The 27356-nt window shown below is 44.5% G+C and overlaps 1 protein-coding gene and 1 pseudogene across 2 annotated transcripts in view; both read right to left on the reverse strand.

The window, feature by feature from the left end:
- Positions 1-27356, reverse strand: part of ARHGEF3 (Rho guanine nucleotide exchange factor 3) — a 240683-nt gene that overhangs the window by 86493 nt on the left and 126834 nt on the right. For both annotated transcript variants that reach the window (XM_031952275.1, XM_031952287.1), the window contains one exon: positions 24060-24122. In XM_031952275.1, coding sequence (XP_031808135.1) covers positions 24060-24122 — 63 coding nt within the window. The remainder of the gene's footprint in view (positions 1-24059; positions 24123-27356) is intronic.
- Positions 8031-8165, reverse strand: LOC111719485 (annotated as a pseudogene).

The raw sequence follows: 27356 nt of genomic DNA on the forward strand, positions 1-27356 counted from the left end.
CACTAATCATTATCAGCAGGTCTCTGGTTCCTTATTTAGTCAAACCAGTAAAATAGCTTTATTTTTATCCTAATCTCAGTGAATCATGCATTCATTCATCCCCTACCGGCATAATAGCCTACCTTGTTCAGAGGCTCCTTCTGCATTTTCCTGGGAATTACAAAATGGCCTCTAAGCTTCTTTGTCCATATATAACCTCATGATCATTACGGAAACTTACATAACTTTTGACAGGAGCTCTCGAGAAGCCGGGGATTTGGCTGGTGGGTTTTTGGTTATTTTAACTAGACTTCTGAGGGCGATATTTTGAAAAAACGTCCACAGCTCCTTTTTTACAGTAAATCTTAAACATTCCATGTCCCAAACTAAAAAGCTCGCACATTAATAACTCTGTTTTCCTCCCAACCATGCAAGGCTATTGACTCAAAGATAATGCTTCGTCAACACTAATGAACCCAAAATAGTCAGATCCTCCTACCTCTGGGTAATACAACACCCAATTTAATTACCGGGCAAAGAAAACACAGTTTGTTTTCTATTTCGAGATACCATTTCAAAGTAGCGCAAAGGAGGGGAAGAAGGTTTCTGAAAACACATTTTCATGCCGGTCGATTGTTTCGAGAAGTGGGAGAACAATGTGTTCTAAAAATACTTCCCCATCCATCCATCTTCCTCTATTTCCCCTACTTTGTGAGCCGCTGGACACCATATGCGGAGGCCACGGCAGATGAATCACTCTTTTACAGCCTGCCGGGGAAGAGGGGGCTTGGGTCCGCTCCAATCTTTTCCACTTTGGGCCTCCATTCTGAAGTGATTCGGTTTATGGATTTTTCTGAACAGTTCGCCGTGATTTTAGAGAGTTTTGTGTTAACTCTGCCAGAGCTTGTCGACTACATGCTTTAATAGGGCGACACAAATAATACATCTCCCATGGATCAGCCAGATATCGAGTGAGGGATGACCGGAGGATGTTCCAATGGGTGCCCATGCAATGACAAGATCGTCCCTGGATGACTGAGGAGATTCACAGCATTGGAAAGCCTGGATGGGTTGCACTATTGAAGAGAATATCCTCCCGTGAATGAGATCACTGATCTATCCAAATAAATCTATCAAACAGACACTTAATCTTGGTAATTTTACAAATGTAGGCAGTGTCTAAAAGGTTGCTGAGAAGGTCAGCGTATTGCAAGTTTTCATCATTTAGTTTTCTAAATTGCCTTAGGGTTTGGAAAATACTTTCCTCCTGACCCTCTTTCAAATAGGAGATATTCTTATGTTAGTCCCATTTCACAGAGGAAGAGGTTGAGGTCCTAAGAGGGCATGTGATTTGTTCAAGGTCACACTATGAGTAATCATCAGTGCCAAGTTAAGTAACTGAGGCTCATGGATTCAAAGTTGAGATGAACCTCATAGTACATCTGGTATAATCCCTTTATTTTACAGATAGGGAAACTATGTCCCAAGTTGATGAACTGACTGAGGATCATTGAGATGGAGCTGAAAAGAACTTCCCAAAACATCCAGAAAAGAAGAAAATAAGCATTTATTAAGCACCTACTGTGTGACAGACTAATTACTACACAAATAACTCATATGATTCTCACAACGACCTTGGGAAGTAGATTCCCCAATGTTTACAGTCGAGAAAACTGAGGCAAACAGAGGTTTGCCTCATGGTCACATGGTCACACGGCCAGGTCTGTGTCTGAGGTTAGGTTTGAATTCAGGGCTAGTTTGATCCCCACATTTTACAGAGGAGGACATGGGGGCACGGAGAAAGGAGGAGTGATCTGTCCAAGCACGTAATTCAAAGATCTGCAGTTGTGTTAGTAAACTTCCCACTATCAAAAGAGACTGCAGCCTCTCTACGGTCTGGCAGATGGTCCTTGAGAGTTGCTGGGGTAAACACATCCATCCATTCCTTCTCACTCCCCACCCAGCCCGGGGAAGGACCTTAGCTAGGTTAGCCCCGAGACCACACATCCAAGTTCCGTCTTGCCAGGCTTGGTTGGGCCCATCGGCAGGACCTGTGGTCCGCTACTCCAATCTCTAAGAGAATCCAGGATCCCGTCGGTGCCGCGATGGCTCTCCTTGGCCCAAAATAGTCCGCACCGGGAGATGAGAAAACCGACATGACATCTTTCTGCCAGATTCTGTAAATATTACACAATCGCCTGTGGGGGGATTAGTGCTTTCACTGCACTGAGAGAAAGCTACCCCCTTAGGTTTCCTGCTCCATGGTCATGATTATGTATACAGCACTTGGGTTCTCCGAGACTCTTCCTCCCTCCCCTTGCCCCCACCGCTATAAAGTAAAATGCCGAAAAGCTGATTCACATTTTTTCAAAGAAATCTATTTGTATAATATGTCTGTCTCAATAGTCAACTTTTGGGATAAAATGTGAAGTATGCAGCTGCTAATCGCTCCGGCTTCAGGCCCGGCTAGCTGAGTCATCAAATCCTGATTTGATATGCTCCATTTAGCCAATCAGTCATTTTTTTTTTTTAAATTCAGAAGAACTACAGCTATCTCAAAAGCAAGATTTGTGGTCATCCCATGTGTGTAGGTCTCTTGGGTTGAATAATAGTAACGAACCCCACAGGGTGTTAGTAATTCTGAAACCAAGTGGCCAGTAATGACCACAAAGTCATAGAACCCTAGAATTGGCGGGGACTGCCAAGGACGCTGAGTCAAGCCCCTTCTCTCATGCACCTTTCTGCTGGAAGACTTCTCCCCCTTTCTTTTGGGGATGACTTTCCTTCCAATAGGAGAAAGCTCTCTGAGCTCCAAAGGACAAGGAGCCAATTTCATACAACTAACTGACTAAGGGAACCTTCCAGTTAAATTACTAATCAGAGTTCATTAGTACTTGAATTGAGTGGATGTTTACAAAAGATGCCATCATGCTCATTAACTTGAAAATATCACTGAGTCACTTGGTTCCTCAGTATTCCTGAGTTTCCAAAATCTTCCATAAAAAGTTAGAGAGAAGAGAAAAGGAAATCACCCCCATGGTTAACTTTTTGCTTCATCACTTCTGAGGTTTGCTTTGATGACCATGATACAGAATGTGAAATCAGGATGACCTGAGTTTTAATCTTAGCTCTATCACTCAGTGTCTGTGATCCAGGACAAATCACTTCATTTCTCTATGCCTCAGTTTACTCATTTGTAAAATGAAAGAATTGGACCCGATGGCCTCTAAGGTCCATCACGGCTCAAAATCAGTGACCTTTTAGCCAAGTTCTGACCTTTTTATAAGATTTTCATTGGTCACAGGTTTATTGAAGCACAAATTTAGAATGAAAAACATCATTCAAAAACAATGTGAAAAACATTCTTCGAAAGAATCTTTCAATCATCCTTAGGATAATTAGGTGCTCTTCTAGACCCCCAGACAATCGTTACAACCAAGAACCAGGAGCTCTCTCTGTTTAGTCTCTGTTCTTTCAGCTGGGCAATGACTTTACTAGCAAATTTCATGAAACATTTGAAATTTTACATTAGAGCATTTATAAATCAGAATAACCCATCTCCTAGAAACAGTAAAACCTACTTGGATAACCTCGCAAACCAACAGATACAGAGGGCAATTCCATTCCATATCCCAGGCTTGATAAGGAGACAAATCAATCTCTCTCCTATTCCCTCTCTTTTCTCCCCATCTCTCTCTCCCTCTGTCAGCACTCTTTTCTTGTCTGTGTTTTTCTAAATTATTATCTTATTTTTTAAAAAAAGAGTAAAAAAAGAAAAATAAAAAAGGAAGACAAAACAAAATAAAACAGACTATTGTCACGTGCCCAGAAGAATATTAGGGAGAGTCCAAAATACAGAACAATAAATTACCAGTTCAAGAAAGGATATATAACAGTAGAGGAAATTATATTCATGAGTGTCCATCTTTTTTTAACTTTCTTGTAGGTTGTTCTTTTGCTCTCTACTGTACACATTCGAAAATTTATTCTTTTTTCCCCCTTTTATCTCCTCTACTTCCTCTAAGCAAGTTATAGTTAAGTTCTATCCTCCCCTCTTCCCTTTTTCTCCCTCTCTCCCTCCTTGCACACACGCACATACACACAGTCATTGCATATATGTATTATATATATGTATATATATATTATGCACATCTATCTATATTTTTTTTTTATCAGAAGACTGTTCCCATTGGAGAAGGTATCCTGGGTTACTTCAAAGATCCCCTCAGGACACCCCCCTCAGGAAGCCAACCCCACCCCATCCCCCACTTTCCTTTGCATCAAAGTTGTCTATTTTGGATTGCATTTGATGCATACGTCTTGTTTTCCTCCAAGAGAATGTAAGCACCACGAGGGCAGGCTCTGTTTGGGTTTGGGCATTTATACCCCTAGTACTCTGCTCAATGCCTGGGAGTGAGTAGGCAATTAATTGTTTTATCCCTTTTCACTAAAGAGGGAAAAATATTTTTTAAGGAGAGAGAAGAAAGCGGGATCATTTTCAGTCACCAGGCTTTCCTCTCCCAAATGGCGCCTCGCGCATTCTCCATATCTGGAGAAGGACCATTTGCTAGCTTAGGCTGTCGATTCGGGCTTCTGCAGCCATTGTCCCCGCTGCGCCACCTTGGCAGCCAGCTGCTGCTCGTCCCCTCTCTGTTCCCCTTCATTCCCTCCAGGCCGGCTCTTCTCAGCACTGGCCTTATTTAGTTCAGGGAGGCAGAGCTGCCATGATGTCCAAACACCTATGTCCCGGGGGCCAGATCTTCTTATTTGGGAATTGATAAACAAACGCATCCTTTTCTGGCCCTCCACTCTCCTCCCTTTCCCTAGAACTGGCTGCCACGAGGAAAAGAGACTTCTCTTATCCACGGAATCAAAAACGAGAGCACGTCCAGCCATTCAGCCTCTTCATCACGCTTCCCTTTGCTGTCAGATTCTCCGCCAGCAACGGAATTTGCTCCACATCCCATCCCTGACACGTCCAGTGTTTGGAGAACTCCCTTGGGAACCAGACAATAACATGGTAGCCAAGAGGGACAGAGCCTAAAGCACCAATCCTCTCTGTAAGGTGATCCAGTCCTCTGGCTGGCCCTCTTCCTCAACATAATGACTGCCCTTCTACAAGACCTTAGGTAAGTCACCTAAGCCCCCATCTCATCATCCCAAGAAGTGAAGGGACTGGGCTCGGAAGCTATCTAAGTTTCCCCTTATCTCCATCATTTTGGGACTCCTGGATCATAGTTCTTTCTACTGTGTTCAACTACTAGAAAGTTAATTTTTGAATTTATTTCCATTGTATCACAATGTACTTGAGGATTTCACTCAAATCACCTTGGAATTAGTCAAAAATAAATTTCCCCCCAAATCCATGAGCCATTTTTTGGGTTGTTGGATCAAGTCTTACAATATGGCAACTAAACATAGGTTTGAAATCTGAGGGGAGGTTGGGCCGTCTAGCCTCATCTTAATCCATGGTTCCTTCAATGGGTCAGCTCTGAATGAGCATCTCTGTGCTTATTTGCCCATTACAAAAATACTTGACCAAGATGGGTGGTGGGCCGCCTGTGGGCATCTCTCTCTTGTGGCTGCCCAGTCATTAGAGCCCATTTTTTAACTTCAGTAAAACATGATCATCCATATCTTGCTGGAAAATATTTGCGGTGGTGAACATTTGTACTGATAAAGAACTCAGGAAACCACAAGGCAGAGTTAAGCAAAATTCAGCCAGATAGTGTTCATGACTCACCTCGAGTGTCTAGTCTGAGCTTCTAGCATCTTTCATCACAACTGCTCTGTCCTCCTATTCCTGGAGGGGAAGAGAGATGAATGGATGGAAAGAGGGAAGGAAGGGAGGGAGGAAATAAGGAAGGAAGGAAGGAAGGGAGGAAACAAGGAAGGAAGGAAGGAAGGGAGGAAGGAAGGAAGGAAGAAAGAAGGCACCTTTCTGGGTAAAACATACAATACCTGCAGATATACATAAATAACTACAAAAAGGACATCAGTTCAGTTCTATTTCCGGGAGGCAAATCATAGACTCCAGTTGCAGGGTGTCCATTCCTTCGATCAAAGAAATCCTCACAAAGGGAAGTCACAGCAGAACAAATGAATTCAACTGTCAGTTACCCAAACCGTCCTTTATGGTCCTTTATTGCATAAGCATTTATTGAATGCCTGCTAAATGACTGTCACCCGAGCTAAACAAACGCCAACACGTAGCAGTCCCTGCCCTCAAGAAGCTTACGTTCCATTACATTCAAAATGTCCACCAAAGCAGCCGGGTGGCCCAGTGGATAAAGCATTGACCCTGATGTCAGGAGGACCTGAATTCAAATCCATCCTCAGACACTTACTAGCCGTGTGATTCTGGGTAGATCATTTAATCCCAATTCACTTAAAAAAAAAAATTCTGCCCACAGATTCCATGACAAATTTAGAAATGTCACTAACAAACTCAACTTTAAGGATGATTCCCAGATGTGTCGAATTTTAGAGCCAGAAGCAAGACATTTTGAGCTGAGAAATCACCACTAGTGATCCCAGAGCTAATGGTTAGGTCTAGACGTTGTTTTTAAATAACAATTTTTTGATGGATTCCATCATGACGCCAGAATCATCTTTTAAGACTGCAGCAGCCTGGGTATCGCACATCCCTAGGTTGGAGGGCTGGAGGAGTGGAGGGCAGAACAAAGAGCTCCTCCCAAGTTGTGCCAAGCCCAATGCCGGGCACACTAGTTGCCCGATGGGTAGCTTCTGCCTTCCACTACCAGAAGCACCAGCTTTCTGGCTGCAGCTAAGTCTCAGTGGGGCACAGTCCCTTTCATGGCACCACACTGATGTCCTTCCCTGTAGATTTCCTCACGTGGGGAACCTTTCCCTCGACACAACTGTAGTTCTTCCATTCCCTAACAGAGAGGCAAACACTAGAGATCAAACTCCAGGACTTCCTGGCCTGGGAGAGCTTGGGCTCCAGCAGGAATATCCTTCAAGGCCCTAATGTATGACACAAGGAAGCGAGCAGGTACAAACTGAATGGCAAGGCCCCTTCCTTCCTCCCACAATCCCCTTTACAAAGACAGGCTTTGTGACCCCCACTACCTCCTCACAGAAGCCTTATTTCATGTGCTCCTCCCGTTACTCTGTGTGGAGCTCCCACAGCACACGGCAGCCACTTTTCCGATCTGATGGGAAATTGAATTTCACCCTTTGATTGAAATTGGCCAGTTTCCATCACAGGGGAAGCCTCATTATGGAACACCATAAACCTAGAGAAAACAGTGGCCCTGCTCAGCCCCAAAGATGGCTTTGCTCTCACTGGTAATTAGCTGTATCTGATCAAAGAGACAGAGGGGATTTTTAAATGACCAAAAGAAACTCAGCTGCCCTCATTCTACAAAACTGAGGTCTTTAAACAAGGATGCGGCAGCCTGCAAATTGCACAGGTTTGGGTTCAGGGCTTGGACTCAAAGGATCTTTTGAGTTGTCTTCCAACTCGGGATTCTGTGATTAAAGATTTGAAAAGTCTCCTCCCCTCCAAGCCTTGGCCAGAATTTTCCAACCAGATGTACTTTTCTTATTGATGAAAAACAAACTTCACACACACACACACACACACACACACACACACACTCTCTCTCTCTCACACACACACACACACAGACACACACACACACACACACACACACACACACACACACGGAGTGTCTGGAAATTCTCCTTAAGTTTTGTGTTTGGTAAGGCAAATTCAGTGGTCCAAACTCTTTACCCACTACAAGAGGGGGAGGGCAGAATAACCGTCTGACCCCCCCCAAAACCCCTTCCCATGATGCATTTCTGATGTGAAAGGAGGCTGCACCTCCCACTAGACATCATTGGCTCCAACCCCACGGGCTGCACCAACACCTGCCGCCATGTTGGCGGTGGGTCTGGGTATCTGGACAATCAAAAGCTCGCTCTTTAGTTCCGGGTGGATTGCCTGTGCTGGGGGGATTATCTCCCACAAACCCGACTCTCCTCTTGTTAGGATGAAGTTGGTCCCAAATAAAGCTCTTTTTGGCATAATTTACTCGCTCATTACTTGCAATCTTCCAGTCAACAAGAGGCCCTTTAACCATTTGTGTCTTGTAAAGGCCACTAGAACCTCTTCCATCCTTATCAAGGGGAGTTTAACTTTCTCTCCCTTCATACAACACAACAAGAGGCCCTTTAAACCAAATCACTGACTCTCCCAGCCCAGAGAAGATGCTCAAGGAGGAGGGAAGGAGCAGGCAGGAGGAGGATGGGCTTTCCCATAGCTCCAAGGGCCTATAGCACAGGGTCAAATGTCAGCTCTTTGAGGGCAGGGGCTGAACCCAAGGGTGTGCTTTTGTAGAAGGAGCCAGAAGTTCAAATCCCTTCCTCTCCCCCTGTCGGATGCTTATGTTTATGTTTTCTCCACCAAGTCCCTGTGCCTCAGTTTTCTCAACTAGTTTGAGGTCACTCCCCAAAGACCCTTCCCACTCTAGTGCCATAATCCTGTAACTGTTTGGCCCTGGAGAGAGCTTCAGGAGGAATTTAAATCTGGGCCCCGGTGGGCCAATGAGACCCATTTCTGATCCCCCCAAAGCGGGTCTTTGTAATTTGGCTCTGGCGACAACCTCCCCCTCATATTTGGGGGCATGTCCGCACAGACCCTGTGGATCCCCTGTGCCAGGGTCCTTGGCAATCCTGTGCCAACTAGATTGTGGGAGCAGCCCTCCCGTTGGCAGCGTGGCCACCTGCCCAGCCTCCCAGACTCATCTCAGCTCTTGTTTCTTCTCCAACTTCCCCATCCAACCAGTTGTTGGTCTCTCCTATCGGCCCTCTTCTTCCCACACTCACTCCCTTCAGGTACTGCAGAGGGTCGAGTCAGGAAGACCTGACTCCAAAGCCAGCCTCTGATGCTCACTACCTGTGTGATCTCGTCACTTCGCCTACCTTTGCCTCAGTTTATCCAACTGTAAAATAGGAATCACAAGAGCATCTACCTCCCAGAGCTGCCGGGAGGATCACAATAATTATATGAAAGGATCAGACCTGGCCAGTGACCAACCAGGACTCTCTTTTAGCTGAACAAAAGCCAAGAACAAAGTCCACCGGCCCTTCAGCCTTCTCTTTTGCCCTTCTCTGTATCCTCAGTGTTTGGCTTAATAAATGTTCACTCAGCCTGTGTCTTCCCTGTTAGACTGGAAGCTCCTTGAGGTCAGCATTAAGCACAGTGTTCAGTGCCTAGTAGGTGCTTAATAAAAGTTTGTTTTTGATCGATTAAGGAAAAAGCATTTATGATGGCAGTGGTGGATAGAGAGTTAATCTTGAAATGAAGAAGACTCAGACACTCAGTCTTCTGTTCTGTAAAGTGGGAAGATTGCAAGAGAGAATGTATTTGAAGCAGTTTACAATGTTACATGTCAGCTCTAGTTACTCTTCCTTCCTTTGTGCAAAGGGCCGTGCCGAACACCCAGGACACAGACGGGAGAGTAAACTCAGGCCTGGGTCATCATCAAACACCTGGTAGGCCTGAAGGCAGCAAGATCCAGTCTCAGCTACCTAATAACCGTGTGGGCACTTTTCTCATCTATGAAACAGATAATAACAGAAGCTACCTCCGAGGGTGGTCGTGAACATTAAATGAGACAATGATCACAAAGTGCAGAGCACAGTGTCTGGCACACAGTAGGCACTACACAAAGAGTAGCCACTATTATTATTATTATTATCATCAGAGAGAACAGAAAACAGTTTCAGCTGCAAATCAGAGCTTTGTGTGCCAAGGGCAGAGCAGCAAACAGGAGACTAGATAATATCTCTTCTCCAGGGTCATGTCAATGAATGTTTGTAACGTCAGTTTCTGATATGGAATCTTCAGTAACCATCGTGCCCTTAAATTAGCTTTTTCTCATCTAATAAAGAAAATAAATAAAAAATAAAAGCTGTTTTCTTATCTAATAAATATACTAATAATACATGGAAAACTTAAAAAAAAAGTAGAGCGCTCCCGAAGAAGTGCTATTATTTTTCAAATGTGAAGGTCCAATTAATTAGGTGACCTTGCCTTCCCTTGTAGTTGCAGCATCTCTCGGGCTTTTCCAGGAACAGAGAGCTCAAGCCCTGAGAAGGAGATACTGGGGCTGCTCTGGAATTGCCACAAGGTAATCATGAGCCGCAAGTACTAAAGCGTGCCTGAGGGAAGACTGTCTCTGTGAAATAATGTTGCACCAAACCCTTTGATCCAGCAGTGTTTCTACTGGGCCTGTATCCCAAAGAGATCTTAGAGGAGGGAAAGGGACCCACGTGTGCACAAATGTTTGTGGCAGGTCTCTTTGTAGTGGCCAGAAACTGGAAACTGAATGGATGCCCATCAGTTGGAGAATTAATAAATTATGGTATATGAATATTATGGAATATTATTGTTCAGTAAGAAATGACCAACAAGATGATTTCAGAAAGGCCTGGAGGGAGTTACAGGAACTGATGCTGAGTGAAATGAGCAGAACCAAGAGATCATTGTATCTCAACAACAATACGATATGAGGATCAATTCTGATGGACGTGGCTCTCCTCAACAATGAGATGATTCAAACCAGTTTCAATTGTTCAGTGATGAAGTGAATAAGCTACATGCAGAGAGAGAACTCTGGGAAATGAGTGTGAACCACAACATAGCATTTCTACTCCTGCTATTGTCTGCTTGTATTTTTGTTTTCCTTCCTAGGTGATTTTTACCTTCTTTCTAAATCCAATTTTTCTTGAGCAGCAAGATAACTGTATAATATGTATCATATATTGGATTTTACATATACTTTAACATATTTAACATGTATTGGACTACCTGCCATCTAGGGGAAGGCGTGGGGGGGGGAAATGTTGGAACAGAAGGTTTTGCAAGAATCAGTGTTGAAAAATTACCCATGCATATATTTTGTCAAGAAAAAGCTATCATAATTTAAAAAAAAAAGAAATAATTTTGCATAATGCCCTAATCATACCCTTGGAGCTAACTGGCTGAAATACAAACATCGATGTGTTTTCCAAGAATGTCATATGAAATAAATATCTTCTTGGTAAAAATCATACTAAGTTTTTCTTGAAAAGAGGAAGATACATTTTTAGAAGCAGAAAAATCAATTTAGAGAGAATTCCATATTAAGAAGAGGAAGAAAAATCTCTATCTTCTGCTCTCAGCCTTTCCATTTGCTCCCAACCAACAGGAATCTGAGCTATTTTGGGGTTTACTTTGTCCACTTCTCACCAGACTCACAAGTGTTGACCTGTCGGCTTGAAAGGAGGTTGAATTTCTAGTCCAAACATCTGGGTTCAAATCCTACTTCAGCCAGTGCCTTTGGGCAAGACATTTAACTTTTCTAAGTCTCGATTTTCTCAAGTGTAACTAAGTTAGGCTACACAGCTCTTAAAGTTCATTTCATACTCAACAACTGGTACATAGAAACTACTCAATAAATGTTTAATGTGTGTGCTTTGAAAAATTAAATCACATTGCACATATCTAACCTATATCAAATTGATTACTGGCTTTGGGAGGGAAAAGGGAAGGAAAAAAATTAGAACTCAAAATTAAAAAAAAAGAATGTTAAAATTGTCTTTGCAGGTAATTGGAAAATATGATACTATTAAAAAATTGAATCATGGATCTAGAGACTTCAGAAACCATCTAGTTCAACTCTTCCTCCCCCATTTTATAGCTAAGGAAACTGAGGTCTGGAGAGGTTAAATAACAGGACACAGAAGTGACTTGAACCCAGGTCACCTAGAAAGTAAGAATCGAAGATACAGGAAAACTTGAACTCAGATTTCTGGGAATACAGAGCCACTGTGCCACAGGACATTAATAGTTGTTTTTCTGTTAACCTTCATTTCCAGGCATATTCTTCCTCCCTTCCCCCCTTTCCAGGAGCTTGTTAACCTTGGCCATGACACCCAACTAGTTCTGGAGCAATCAACAGAAAACTCCCTCTCTGTCAAAGGAGTTTACATTAGAAGGACAAATGAATGTAAAAGGTCACCTCCTCCTATTGTGTGGAAAAAAGCCCCTCCAAGATCACTAGTCTGGGGGGGGAAGGGAAAAGAAGAAAAACTGATTTTTTCCAAGAGGTCTTGACCTTGTAATTCAGTGCAAGGGGCTGATTTTAGTCACTTTGGGTAGAAATTATGATCAGCAATCATGGTGAAATCTGGGTAAATTTTGTGAAATTTAGGAGATTCCTCCAACTCACCAATTCAAATGACTGGTTTCTTTCATTCCCTCAGGATCTTTAGATGATGTTAGTTGAACTTATTTAAATTTTCCTTTGTAATTTCTTTCTCTCCTCCTCACCCAAACCCCATTGATTCAGAGTATTCTAAAGGGCTGGAAGTGCCCAATCTATTTGTACTAACTAGTCCCCACCTTCTAGGACTTAGGAGCTAAGGTATGAAGTTTTTTTTTTGGGGGGGGGGCAACAATATTCCTTTATCTTTATCAAGGTGTAAGTGAGTAGATTGTCGAGGCTGGTCCTTGGCCAATGGCAGGACACAATCAACTGAATCACTTCCCTCTATCTTGCAGCTCAAGCTCTCAATTGGGATGTGGAGGATCTCTAATGCAAAGAAAAGCAAGCCTCCCTTGAACTTCAAGCCTCCCATCTCCTGCTGCCCTTCCAGGATGGAGCGGCACCTTCCCTCAGTGATGGACCATTTAACATCTGGTTATAACCTTCACACTCCAGTGACTCTGAACTCTTGCGGCTCACCCTCTCATCACCTTGTTCCTCACTCCCATCCTCCTCAAGCTTTCTAATTCTACCCTGCTGAATGCCTGTCCTAGAGACAACAAACTTCCCTGCATCTTAAATCTTCTCCACTCCTTCCATTTTCTACCTATTCCAGAAGCTGGACTCCTCCCTGAAGATCCAGCCTTGCTGGCTACCCTTTGCACAACCAAATATATTTTCCCTTCATTTTCATTCTCCTCAACTCAAGGCAAGGGAGTTGGAACACTCCTCCTCACTGCCACTCCAAGGGTTCTCCTCCTGCCTCCATCACTCAGGAACCTCTCCTCCTTTGAGGTTCATGCCATTCATCTCTACTGACCAATCAAAACCATGGTAGCTGTTGCCCACAAATTCCCAGGTCGCTTTTCTTGCTTCCTCAAGAAGTCCAATAACTAGCTTACAATTTTTCTCCACTCCCTAACTTCTCCTCATATATTTTCTTGCTTGCTCAAACTCTCAATGTCCTCACCTCCCACGATCGTTCCTCCACTCCCATCAGCTGCACACAGAGATGGTCATACCCTTAATCCTGCTGTCACCCGCAAATTTCAAGAATGCCGAAATTCCCCTTTCCAACCGTAATCTATTGGCTTTCCTCCTCTCCCTCTGCTTTCCCTTTCCAAGCCCATGAGCTTCACAATCTTTAATCTTGATGAGAACCAAATCCTGCCAAAGAAAACCCGACAAGAGATTTAAAGAGATTCTTTTTCCATGAAAGGACCCATGAAAAGGGACCTTGGAGGTAATCTGGACCAACCAACAAATTTTACAGATGGGGAAACTAAGGCACAAGGCAGGGAAATGACTTATCCAAGATCACATATCTATCACATCATAATATTATAGATTTAGAGCCCGGGAGAGACATTAGAAGCCATCGAGTCCAACCTCCCTCTTTTTACAAAAGAGGAAATTTAGACACAAGGAGATTGTGACATGTACAATATCTGGCACATAGGAAGCAGTCTATGAATATTGACTGTTTTTATTATTGCCAAGGATCCAGTTGCATCACAGGTCTCATGGACTTATGTTTTGGTCTATTTTGGGTTTTGGTAAAAAGTGTCTAAGGCAGCATTTGAACCCTAGTGTTCTTGGCTACAAGACCAGAGGTCTCCCTACTATTCCATATTTCCCTGACAGTAAGGGTGGAAAAACCCGATGCATTTAGGAAAGCTCAATTTAAATATTATTTCTTAATCTGTAGAGAAATTTAAACATTGCTCAACTAGCATATTTTTATAAAGCAGCAGGACGGGGGAATCCAAATTCTCGCTCCTTTCCAGTGAGGTGAAGGCCTTCTCTGAGATGTGAAAAAAAGCAAAAAAAGGATCTGTTCGCAAAGACGGAGGAAGAGGAAGACACAGCCTGTGAAATCCAGGGAGGGCCGAGGCCATTATCTCTGTCATCTGGGTAAACACTCAGCTCATTACCGGGGTAACCCAAACAAGCAAGAGCCTCTCCTTCAACTGACAAAGACAAGATTATTTGGGTAACTACACATGTGCAGCCTCCAGATCTCAGAGCACCTTCCACTCTGCCCTCTACTAAGGAGTCTGTTCTGGGCAGCAAAGGCAGGAACCCCAAATCCAGAGCCCTGGGACCCAAATCTAGAGCTGGAAGGGCTAGGAGAGATAACCTAATCTAACCCACTCATTTACAGATGAGGAAACTGAGGCACCCGGAAGCATCAGCAGAGCCAGCCTCCAAGATTACCCTAGTCCAAGAGGAGCTGGTTTTGAATTCTACTGCTATCGCCTCCCCAGGCCCAGCTATCTGGGTCTGTCAAATGAGGGGTAGGAGGAGATGCAAAGATGCCTTTCACTCCTGGATCCTGTGCTCCCACAGGAGTGTTATCTCTCTCCTTCTCTGCCCCCTTCCCCTCCCTCTCTCTTTTTCCAAAACTCTTCCCCTGAAATCCTCCTCCAAGGTATCTTCAGGAAGTGACCCCAAGGGCTCCAAGGCACCGCCTGGGAGGACCAGGTCTGGTGGAATCTGCAGAACAGAAATAGCTTTGAGGAGAGGCTATCTGCTAGCTGAGGACAGCCCGCCTCAGTGGGGAAAGACCCCTCAACAGAAGCTACAGTGAGCCATATTTTGGGGCAAAGTCCAAGGTGACCCTCAGCCCCCCCACCGTCCCTCCTTTCCAGACTCCTGGCTCTGGACTTCTTTGTCCACCTTCTCTTTCCCTCCCAAGAGAATGGAAGCTGGCCGGGGCAGGGCCTGTGCTGCTTTTTACTTCTCCTGTTACTCCCAGCAAAATCCCGGGCACATGTGAGCATTCCTAGCCAGAGGCCCAACCATCTCTACCGTGATGGGCTTGAGCAGTGGGCAAGGGGCAATGAGAAGGCTCTACGGCCGGGTCCTTCCTCTTCCTTTTCTTCCTTCTTCCCTCCATTCTTTGTTTAAATTTTATTTTTAATTTATGGACTAAAACAAGTATTTCCATAACACAGTAAAATAAAAAAGATGTATATGAAACCGCAAGTCTATTACATGCAACCTGCTATTCTTTTTACATGTATAATACAGTTATTATATATTTTTTATTTTATTAAATTATGTTCCTCACATTCAAGGCGGGTCGTATCTAGTGAGCCAGGAGTGAACGGAGCCTGTAGACGCAGGGGATTCGGAGACTCTGTGGCCAGGAAGGGGTTCCCGGGCCTGCTGTTCGGATCTGGATCAAGTCTGAATCTCAGTTCCTTCCCCATAGAAGGAGGGGAGTGACGCCCCTTCCAGCTCTGAATGTGTGACCTAGGGTTCACCAGTTAACTCACAATCATGATTATCATCCTCATCCTCATCTCTATGTGGCGTTGTAAGGTCTGAAAAGTCCTTTACAATTATTATCTCATTTGATCCTCACCACAGCCCTGGAAGGTAGGTGCTATTATTATCCCCATTTTACACATGAGGCAACTGAGGCAAACAACATTTAAGTGACTTGGCCAGGGTTACACAGTATCTGAGGCTGGGGCCGAACTGAGTCAGATGCCCAGAAGTCGGGCTTCAAAAGGAATCGGCTGAGGAAGGGCTGGATAGCAGATGGGAGGGAAGAGGCTGTGGGGGTGCCAACAAGGGAATCCAATCCAATGCACCTGGCTTGTGCAATCACTATGTCTGGGGGGAAAGGAATAAGCATTAATTGAGTGCCTACTATGTACGGCACCAGGTCCTGTGCTAAACTCTTCCTAATCATTGTCTCATTTGCTATAAAGAAGGAGCCTCACCCTTTGGTCAGATACTTGTGGACTGGACAAATCCAACAATCTGGGTCTCAGTTTCCTTCTCTATGAAGTGAGTGGGTTCTTCTGGTTCCAAGTCTCCACTTGTCACCCAATCAGCTTCTATTCTACCAAACCACGAGTCAAAATAGTCGGTTAATTGACCCCGTGATGGAGGAGGGAACAAAGAGACGGCTGGGATGGCAGCGGGCAAGTACAGCTTGGCTTCCAATGGACTCGGCTCAGCTGGGAATCTGGGAGGGAAACACTGAGAACCAAAGGCCCCGTTTGGGTCCTGGAGTGGAAGGAGAGGCCATCGATTTCCGACAGGAGGATTCATAACAATCATGGCTGAACCAGGCCTCCTTTCTGTGAATGCCGAGGAGCTGGGCAGTGCCAGCAATAGCAAAAACGCAGAAACAATATCCTTTTTAATCATCTGAACCCTGCTAAGCAGAGATAAAAATAATCCTGCTGATATCGGAAGCCCGGCTTAACAAGGGTGGCGAAGACAAAGTCGGAGCCAGGAAAACGCCGGGCCGGCTGCTCCTGCCTCAAGTTCCCGTTTAACAGGAGCGGTGATAACGTGGTGCTTTTGTGCGACGTCTCACGGCTCCCAGAGAGGCCCGCAGGCCTTCCCTTGGGAGAGCCCCCGAACACCCCGGGGATGGGGGGGGGGCAGCAATTGTTACTGCTCTTCTTCCTCTCAGATGAGGAAACTGAGGCTCAAAGTCACACAAGCAGTAAGTGCCTGGAGTCAAGTCAGGGACGGGTTTGTGGTCATCAAAATTAATACTGCAAATCTGAAGCTGACTGTCACAAAGGCATCAAGTCATCATCGGCTTATCAGCCTCCAGCCTCAGTCCTTTCTTTTTAAAATATTCAACCATTCATCCTCCTTCCCTCCCTTCATTCTTCCCTCCCTCTTTCCCTTCCTTCCTTCCCTCTTTTCTTCCTTCATTTCTATCTTCTTCCCTCCCTCCTTTCCTTCCCTTTCCTTCTTCCCTCCCTCTTTCCTTCCTTTCCTCCTTCCTTTTTTCCTTGTTGCTTCCTTCATTCATCCTTCCTTCCCTCCCTTTCTTTTTCTTTCTGTCTTCCCTCCCACCTTCCTTTGCTTCCTTCTTCCCTTCCTCCCTCCTTCCTTTCTTCTTTTCTTCCCTCTTTCATTTCTTTCTTCTCTCCTTCCCTTCCTTTCTTCCTGCCTTCTTTTTCTTCCTTCCTTTCTTCCTTCCCTCCCTCCTTCCTTTCTTTTTTCTTTCCTTCAGGTCTTCCTTTTCTTCCTTCTTCCCTCCATTCTTTGTTTAAATTTTATTTTTAATTTCGGAATAAAACAAGTATTTTCAAATCACAGCATAATAAAAAAGATGTATATGAAACCGCAAGTCTATTACATACAGCCTGCTATTCGTTTTACATGTATAATACAGTTATTATACAATTTTTTATTTTATTAAATTAGGTTTCTCATATTCAGCCTCTCTGTCCCTTTGCCGTTTCCCAGCAGGGTCAGACAGAAGGATCCATTCCCATCAACATCACCAACACGTACGGTGCCCTCGGCGTCACTAACTAACCCCAGGGAGACAGCCCTGGGGAATTTTACTGCATTTGTCGACCAGGACCTACCCCCTTCTTCTCTTTCCCGAATGCAGGATGGCCCCTCCTTGCCACGGCTGGCTTTGGGCAGAGCACGTGATTGCCACTGGCTCTCGGGCCCACAGCTAGGAGCGAGCAATTTCTCCTACATCCTGCGGCTTTAAACAGAGTGCCGAGCCGTGGAATGAATCCAGCTCAAAGGGCTTGGATCCTGCTGCCCTCTTGTAACATTCTGGCCACCTGATCCCATTGTACTGGACGCACCGAACTTCCTGTGGGGCACAAAGAGGAAGCTCTGCCCACTGGCACCGGCCACTCCCTGCAAGACAGGTGGCCGGGTGAACTCTGGATCCAGATTCTCACAGTTGGGGAGGGTAAAAACATGGATGTCGGGCAGCTGGAGATGGGACCCAAAAACATTCCCGATCAGGACTTTGGAGGCCCCAAGTTTGAATTCTTGATCTGCCTCCATTTACTGCCTGACATTGGGGTCTCATTGCGGGGTGGAGGTGGGAGTAAGAGACCTCTGGGACCCCCTCAGCCTCTAACCACTAACTCCCACATGGGACTAGGATGAAAGGTGATTCTGAGTCAGCAGAGGAAGCCTTATTCTTAGCCTCCCCAGCATCAGGATGGCTGAATGAACCTCTGAGTCATTCCAGACTTCAAAGGACCAGTCATCTCCTCCTTAGAGACCTTCTTCACCAGGCCCTCTCCTCCATGTCCACTCATCAACCCATCATGGAATAGCGATCCACCCGGGATGGCTCAGTTCTAGCATGGCTGCCAGGGAAGCACTGAGCTCTTCCCCCTCTCTACATACTGGCTCACCTCCCCTTCTGCACACAAAGTTACCAGGCGGCGCCCAGAGTATCCCATTTTAACACATTCAATCAACAAACATTTATTAAGCACTTACTGTATGCCAGATATAGTGCTAAGTACTCAGGATACAGACTAAGGCGGAAATAGTTCTTGACCTCAAGGAGGGCCCATGGAGGAAGGGAAACACATGTGAACAGTTTAGTCTGAATAAAGAGGGGATATAATTATTGTTGTTAATGTTATTTAGGGGGGCTGGGTGGGCTTCTTGCAGAAGTTGGGATTTCAGCTGAGACTTGAGGAAACCAGGAAAGGCAGGAGGCAGAGATGAGAAAGCAGAGAATCTCAGGCGTGGGGATGGCCCCCAAAATGCCCCAAATTGAGAGATGCAGAGGCTTGCTGGGGACCACTGAGGAGGTCAGTGTACACAAAGGGAAACACGGCATGTAAGAAAAATGGAGGCAGAGATAAGAGGGGGCCAGGGCTTCACAAGCCAAACAGAGGATTTTATATAAGATTCTGGAGGTGAGAAGAAGCCATTAAAAAACCGTTGGAAAGTGAAGATCAGATCTGTCCATTAGGGAGACCATTTTGGCAATTGAATGGAGGTTGAGTAAGTGGGGGTCTGATGAAATTCAACGGGTTAGAATTGGGGATTTGATGGGCAAATCTAAACTCTTTAGAAGACATTTTGTTCAAACGAGTGGAACCATTGAATCAAAATGTCTGTTTAATCAACAAACCCAGTGGGATCCTGCATCTTCCACACCTTTCAGTCAACTGTGAAGATATGGTGTGTATGTTAACATATGTTATGGGGTATCCTTGGGAAACTATTCAAACAAACAGCACCCACTCCCTTCCTCAGCTGTCAGCACAGGAAAGAGACTTACCCTCATCAGCAAAATTTCAGAGACCTCAAGCTAAATGAGAAAAAAAAATCTCACTGTCATATTGAAAACTGGGTTATGGTGCTTTTATTTAAACGAAAACTCTTTGAAATAAAAATTGCTGCAGATTACCAACGATCATTCAGGGTCGGTGATGATGTCTGTGACAATGGCTGGTGACATTTGAACTTTAAGCCAAGTGCTCCCCGAGGACTGGGTGCTTATTTCTGAGTCTCTGTTTAAAGGCAAGTGTATCTGACAGAACCATGTAAATGCTTCCAGCAAAGATTATTAACATTTAAATGCGCTGAGAGTTTAACAGCTTCTATTCATTACAGGCTAATTTTGAATTTCTATTCTAGAGAAACCGTGTACCCATCAGCAGGGATCCCTGGGATCTGAGCTCCATCCGGTGCCTTTTTCTGTATCAATCATTTCAGAAAATGCAGATAAATTTCTCTCTGCCAGACATGGAAGATTGAAAAAGGAATAAAAATAGCCTGAAAAGGCTGCTCTCTTCCCTTTTCCTTTTTTTCCATTAAGTATCTCCTCAATGTGTGTGTGTGTATGTGTGTGTGTGTGTGTGCGCCATTCTCATCAAGATTTCAAAATAAGCAATTATTAAGTGCCTACTATGTGCTGGGCCTCAGAGGGGTAAGGAAAAAGCAATTTACTGGTGGTTCTCTTTGCTAATAATTCCTGCCAGGATTGTTTTCAAGTATCTCTTATCCTTTAGATGGCTTGAAAAATCAGCCCCTCGGTGTTCTCAGCACCGCGCCATATCCATCAGTGAATTTGTCAGTATGTCAATTAGTTGGTCAGATCCTGATGGGTTTAATAGTTCACATCGCCACCATTTTCTTGGGTACCATTTCTCCATCTTTGTAGGACCCATCACATATGTGTTGCTCCTAGGGGGCGCCATCGTGGATAGTCTGCTCGATGATAACTCAAGAAGACTCAAGATCAAATTATTATTTATGTGATCCTGGGTAAATCATTTAACTGCCATCTGTCTCAGTTTCCCCATCTGTAAAATGGGGGTAACAACTGCACCTATCTCTCAGGGTTTTTGTGTGGATTAAATGAGATAGTATTTGAAAAGTGTTTTGTGAAACTTAATGTCAGTTATTATTATTATTACATTGTATATATTATTATATATGTTGTTTTTGAACATTGATTACCCCATTAAGTTCCTTTGGAGCAGGGACTACATTTTTGCCTTTTTTTTCTATCCCCAATATTGAGCATAATGAGCATATCCCCCAGATGAGGGAGTTTGGAAGACTCTCTGGCCTCCTCATGATGGAGATTGGTTTATATGAATTAAACTTCAAAGCCAGAATTCTTGAGTATTTTGTCAAGAGCAGTCTTGTGAAAGTCTGGTGAAACCTAGGGACCTTACCTCTGAATCATGCTTTTAAATACATAGGATTGCAAAAGAAACCAATTGTAGTGAAATATAGTTATTAAAACATTTTAAAAAGTAAATTCATAGCCCTCATTAGGCTATGAGCAATCAATCAATAAACATTTAGTAAGCGCCTACTGTATAGCACAGGCACTGTGCTTTAGAACCCTTGTTCTGTCCATGTTTTTCTTTTATTTATTTAACAATTTTTTTATATGAAAAGTTTGTTGAAACTATTAGAACATATATCATAAAGGATTTTCATATCACCTCAGTCCTTTGTTTTAATATAGAGCTATCATTTATTGTTGGCTATTTCTTTTAATGTTTTAATTTAACATTTAAAATGTTAATAATTCTTATAATTATTTCTTTTAATCAAGGGCCCAATTCTGACTTTTTCTTTAATTAGACAATGGTCTGAAGAGGATAAAGGGGAGCTCTTTCTGAAATGTCTCTGGTGATATCACTGCTCAGAGGGATAAATTTAGAGTCCTCAGGGTCTAAATTCAAATCCCACTTCAAGTCATTTAACCACTGTGGGCAAAAGTTTTACGGATTAAGCCATAAACAACTTTCCTTGAGATCCCAGGTCCAGAGCCTGGCCAGAAATGTGTATCTATTGGCTCCATCACAGAATGAAAACAAGGGAAATAAGGATTACCCGAGCTACCGTGCAAGCCAATTGTGAAAACCGAATGGGGTGACGTATATGGAGAGATACAAAATTATCCACAAATGTGAGTGGGTCACAGGTACGGACTTCAGCAGAAATTTCTTTTATGTCACAGAAAGTCTGAAAAAGGCAAGCTTGCTCTGAACATTGCTGCAATCAGCAGCTCTTGCCGGGAAAACCAAATGCAGAAACACTGACAATATTTTTAGCTACAAAGCAGGTGAGGAAATTGGTTTAATTTTCTCACCTTTGCCTCCCCAGTGACATTTGAAGCCTCAGTTTCCTCCTCTATAAAATGAGGTTAATAATAGCCAGAAGCTAGCTCACAAGGGATCCGTGAGGCTGAAACTCAGTTCTATTATGTAAAGCAGTTTGCCAGCTTGAAACTTCTCCAAATGTCAGTTATTATTGTTATAAGAGGGCAGTTTCATTGGACAATTGTATGATTTTCTTCTCATAGTGATCCTGGTGCTTTTGTGCTCTCCCCTGGATTGTTACCTCCCCTTCACTGGTAGAGGACATCAATCAGACTTGGAAAGGATCTCAGAGGCCTCTGCTGCATATTCCTCATTATACAGAGGAGGAACCTGAGGCTCAGGGAGGTTTAGCCATTTGCCCAAGATTCTAAGTCCATGGGAGTGCTGACTTTCCATATCTCAAATTCAAGTCTTCAATAACAGAGCTCACCTTCCTTACAAAAACTGCCCGATGCTTGGCCAAGGCCGCCGTTATCTTCCCAATCCCCCGGGTCCACAACCTCAGAGTCACCTGTGGTTGCTTCTTCTCCTCCATCCCCCATATCTAAATGTTCAGAAAATTCAGTCCAGTTTCTACCTCTCTATCCTCCCCCTTCCTCTTCTCTGACAGGCCTGAGTTCATGGAACTGACCTGCTCAGGGACATACGACCGGCAGCTGCCCAGAGCAGGAACTCTCCTGGTCATGCCTCTCTGTACCCCAAAGTGCTTTGTACTTTCCTGGATACAAACCACTCTGATCTGCTGTGGGCTCCATCAGTTTTAAGCTGTGCTCACTCTGCAGTAGCCAAGAAATCTGCGCCAAGGATTAAGTGAGGAGGCGAGCCACAGGATTCCAATATAGAACCTCCATACAATCGTGGCTTAATAAATGTTTGTTTCATTGAATGAAGTGTTGCCATTATACTAGGGGGAAAATGGGGTATGAATTTCACTATATGGATGAGAAAACTGAGGTCTCCAATAGGTAAGTGACTAATCCACAGCTACACACCAGGAGCAAGTAAAAGGAAAACAGGAATCTCCTGTCTATGAAACCTTGGGCAAGTCACTTAAGCTCTCTCAGCCTCAGTTTGTTCTTATGTAAAATGGGGAAAACAATAGCACCTGTATCCCAGTGTTATAGTAAAAATCAAATCAAAGGAAATCCATAGGTCAAAAGTGTACAAATTTTGAAGTATCACACACACATACACACATATATATCTATCAATCTATCTGTTTTTCCATCTATCCATCCATCCAGCTAAGCTATTCATATTCCATGTGGAACATTGCAGAGATTCAAGATTTTCCCTCTTCCCCCCAATGAATTGATTGGTTAGGTTGATAGTTTTTTCTCTTTTAAAAAAATGTTATTTATATAATTAAATGATTTATTATTTATATTATTTTATTATAATTAATCATTATAATATTTCCATAATTTATATAACTAAATTATAAGATTGGTTATATGAGATGTCTCTTTGTAAGAGAGGAAGGGAAAGATACAGGGAAAATAGAGGTAATATGAAAAGAAAAGATACCAATAAAATGTATTGAATGAGAATATCTATCATCATCATCATTAGTGGGAGAGAATGGATAGCGGGAGGTGGGTCTGGTCTGAGTGACTCTAATGAATGAATAGAGTGTGAGGGATGGGGTTGGAAAAGCAGGTAGCAGATGGGGCTGTGGAGGGTCTGCTAGGAAGCATGGATCTCTGCTTGGAGGACAAAGGGAGCCACTGAGGGTAATGGAGCAGCAATGACAGGTTCACATCTGCCTTGGGGAGATTATTTTTACAGCATTGTGGAGGAAGGCCTTGGAAGCTTTCAGAGAATTATTTTAGCCTCTTTCTGAATCCCCAGTGTTTAGCAGAGCAAGTAACACATGGTAAATTCTAAATCGTCGTTCACAGAATTGAATTGAGATGGAAGGCTTATTGTCAAATCACATCATAACAAAATAGGTCCTCGAATCCCAGCTACGATCATTCAGTTTTCCGAGCCGAGGGAAGCTCGTATTCAAAGAGCCCGGAGGGCTTTCTCCTCCGCCACAGACCCCCGAGATGCCCCAGCCCATTCCATGGCCCAGCAGAAGTCTGGCTTTAAGAACCAAAGGACAAAACCTCCCAGCAGCGGGCAGTGGGGCTCTGGCCATGCGGACTTTAAGCTCGCTACGCTCCGACGCTCCGAGTTTGTGAGGCATTTGGGAGGGGGAGCACGCAGGCCCTCACCACTGGCCAGTCTCTCTCTACCACAACGAAGGCACATTTTAAAGATCCGATTTCATGAACCCACAAATCCATCTTCTCCCTTCACCCTCAGTCAGGCACCAGATCCTGGATTCTCCCAGAATCCCTCCCAGCTTGTTCAGGGAGCAAGCCCCATGAACTCAATGCACAGAAGTCCCAGAGAAGGGAAAGATGTGACTTACGCTCGCGTCCAGACTACACAAGCTGATAGCGTCCTCATCTTGGGTGCTCTGCTTCCGTTTCCGCTACAAAACAAATGAAATACAAGTTTAGATTACATTCAGACCAAAGAGGAAAGAAAACTCTAATCCTCAAATAATGTACACAGCCCTTATCATTTCCCCACAGCATGTAAAACATTAGCTATGGCTACTGCTCAGCTCAGAGATGTGCTAACTAATTATGGGAACCGACTGGGCTCCGACAATCTGCACTGGAGCAATTCTAAGTCATCTTGGAATCATCCTCTCCCTTCACCCTTCACCCTTCACCCTTCACCCTCAATCAGGTACCAGATCCTCAATTCTCCCCAGAATCCTTCCTGGCTTGATTCTCCCCAGGCTTTTCATCCTTTCCCTCCTCTCCATTCTCACTGCCACCGTCCCTAACTCAGGGCCTCATCAATTAAATTGTTAAGCTACCTCTCTGGTCTTCCAGCCTCAAACCTACCTACTTTTAATCCCTCTCTAATAGCACAAGCTGAGAAATTTTCCAAACACATGGCTCTGACTAGGAAAAAACCTTCAAGTGGTTCTATTAAATAAAGTAAAAGTTCCTGATCTGGTCCTCAAGACTTTCCACCACCCAGCTTCAGCCCATTTTTCAGCTTCAGTTTATATACTATGAACCCCAATCACATGCAACAGTTCAAGAGGTCAGCTCACATTCTACCCTTCTCTCATCTCAGTCCTTCTGCTCATGCAAAGTCCCTACACCCGCAAAGGACTCCCCGCATTTCCTGCCTGATCTTTGTCCCCTGAAGTTTCTCACTTTCTTCAAGGTCAAACTCAAATACCATTTCCTTGAAGAAATCTTCCTCAAGTGAGAGAGGTTTCTCATGGCACTGAGAGATCTCATCCTTTGCCCTCACATCAGTCTATATTATATGCCAGGACCGATCAATAAACCTTTTCGATCAATCACATAAAGAGCGTGCTATGTGCTGAGAACTATTGTGGACACCGATCAATAACACTTAATCAATAACACCATCAGACACTTAATAAATATTCATTAAGATGGTATCGGGCAGTGGCACTCTGGCCATGTGGATTTTAAGCTCGCTACGCTCCAATGCCCTGAGTTTGCAAGGCATTTTGGGAGGGGGAACATGCGGGCCCTTACCACTGGCCAGTTTGTATTGTAATGGGGAGACCACAGTATATAAAATCACAGGTAGCATAGAGTTGCCTGATAAATCCAAATGTTGACCTGGGAGTTTGGGGAAAATGCTCTTATGAGTAGCGGGGGGGATTAGGAAGAGCTCCCTGGAGAAGGTGCTTGAGCCTCAAGGAGGAAAGGGACTCTGTGATGGGGAGGTAAGATGGCGATAATGGAGAGGGAGCCCCGTGGCTGAGAAACAGAGGTCGGTTCGACTCAGTAACAAAGTATAGGAGAAGGGCTAAGGGCTCACAAATGATGGCTGGGACTGAAGGCGAAGGGCTTTCCAGGCCAGGCAGAAAAGCTTCTACTTATGATCCCAGGGGCAGCAAGAAGCCCCAGGAGTTACAATAGGGGAGGGACACGATCAGATCTGACCCCAAGGAAAACTGCTCCGGCCCCTCTTTGGACGATGGACTGGAGAGATGGGAGATGAGGCCGGGAGATCCCTGAGGAGGAGGATGGTGGCCCGAACAAAGGGAGAAGCTGTGCGAGTGGGGAGAGGGGGCAAGATGAGGTAGATTGAAAATCCTGGGTTCAAATTCCACCTTTGCACCTGGCAATTTTCTAAGACTGGAAGTAGCCGAGGAGGGACTGACCGGTCCTGGGAGAGGAAGTTTTCTCACTTAGGAGTTCCCCATAGCCCAGAATCACAGGAGGGGTCCCAGTCTCTACCTATGGGCGACAATGACAACAACCACACAATCTTTACTTCAAGGAGCTTTCCGGGGTGGATGGGGGGGCAGAAAGGGCAGGGCAGGGCACATCTCTGGAGGAGGGGAGGGAGATGACGTGTCCCTGTGTAACTCTCCATAAACGATAGCCCAGAAGAAGACAGAGTAATTTTCCATGATCCTCAGACATGGATTACGGAGCTGTCAGATTTACAGCCACCTTGCTGCAGTGCCGGAGGCAGATCGGGTCTGAGAGGACTTGGAATGTGGAAATCCACCCCGGAGGCCCAGGCGGCCAGCTGTGCCCATCTGGCATCTGCGGAACCTCCCGGGTGGCAGCTCCCCGTGGGCCGTCCTCCCTCATGGGGACCTCTGCTCCTCCCTCACAGGGAGATGATGAGCACTGTTCTCATCCAAACAAAATCTTGTGCTGACAAAGCATTCCATGTTCCAAGGTCAAGCGGGCTCAGAACACGTGTGCACATGCGTGTGTGTGTGTAACCCGGTGGCCTGTGACCATCACCACAGAGCTTCAGTAGCCGCTTCTTAACTCCAAAGGCACACACCTGCACAGGGCAGCAAGCACCTGCTCCTTGCAGCTAACGGTCTCTGGCCCACGCCCAGCCAACGTTCCCGAAGTTTCCATCCTGACACCCAAAGTTCCAACCCAACTAATGGGGCGCTAGAAAGAAACTCTACTTCCCAAAGCATCCTCTTGTGATGGGAAGAGAACTTTCCCAAATGAGAGTTTAAATTAACATGGTTAACATAGGACAGAATGGTCCCCCCCAATCCCATCAAATCTTGGCTGTAATGACTAATCATTAAGCTGACTTTCCTTTGACTGTGTTCAGCACCCATTGTTCTTGAATTTGGTGACATTTTTATCTCAATTCTCCTTCAACCATTTTCCCTTCCTCCGGTTCCCTTTGCTGATTGGTCACTCATGAACATTTAATAAATACCCATGATATACTTGGCATATAAAGGGCCCTGCCCTCAGGAAGGTCACTTTTACTGGTGACCTCAGTAGTCTATTCTGGTTCCTCTTCTCTTTTTTCTCTTGATTATCTCATCAGCTCCCACGGATTCAATTATTATTTTTATGTTAATGATTCATACATCCTGCCTGAGTCTTTCTCCTGGGCTCCATCCAACTCCTAATCATCAGTTACTGATAGGACATTTTAAACCCAGTGTCTCAAAGGCACCCCAAACTCAACATGTTCCAAACAGAACCGATTTTCTTTGCCCAGAGACATAATCCTTGTCCAGGCTTTTGCTATTGAGGAAACCAGTGTTCTCTCAGCCACCCATGTGTGTGGATGGATAGATGGATGGAAGGATGGGTGAGTGGATAGGTGGATGGATGGATAGATAGATGGAAAGATGGATGGAAGGATGAATGGGTAAGTGGATGAGTAG

This window comes from Sarcophilus harrisii, chromosome 1 (assembly GCF_902635505.1).
Source record: "Sarcophilus harrisii chromosome 1, mSarHar1.11, whole genome shotgun sequence".
NCBI classification, from domain to species: domain Eukaryota; kingdom Metazoa; phylum Chordata; class Mammalia; order Dasyuromorphia; family Dasyuridae; genus Sarcophilus; species Sarcophilus harrisii.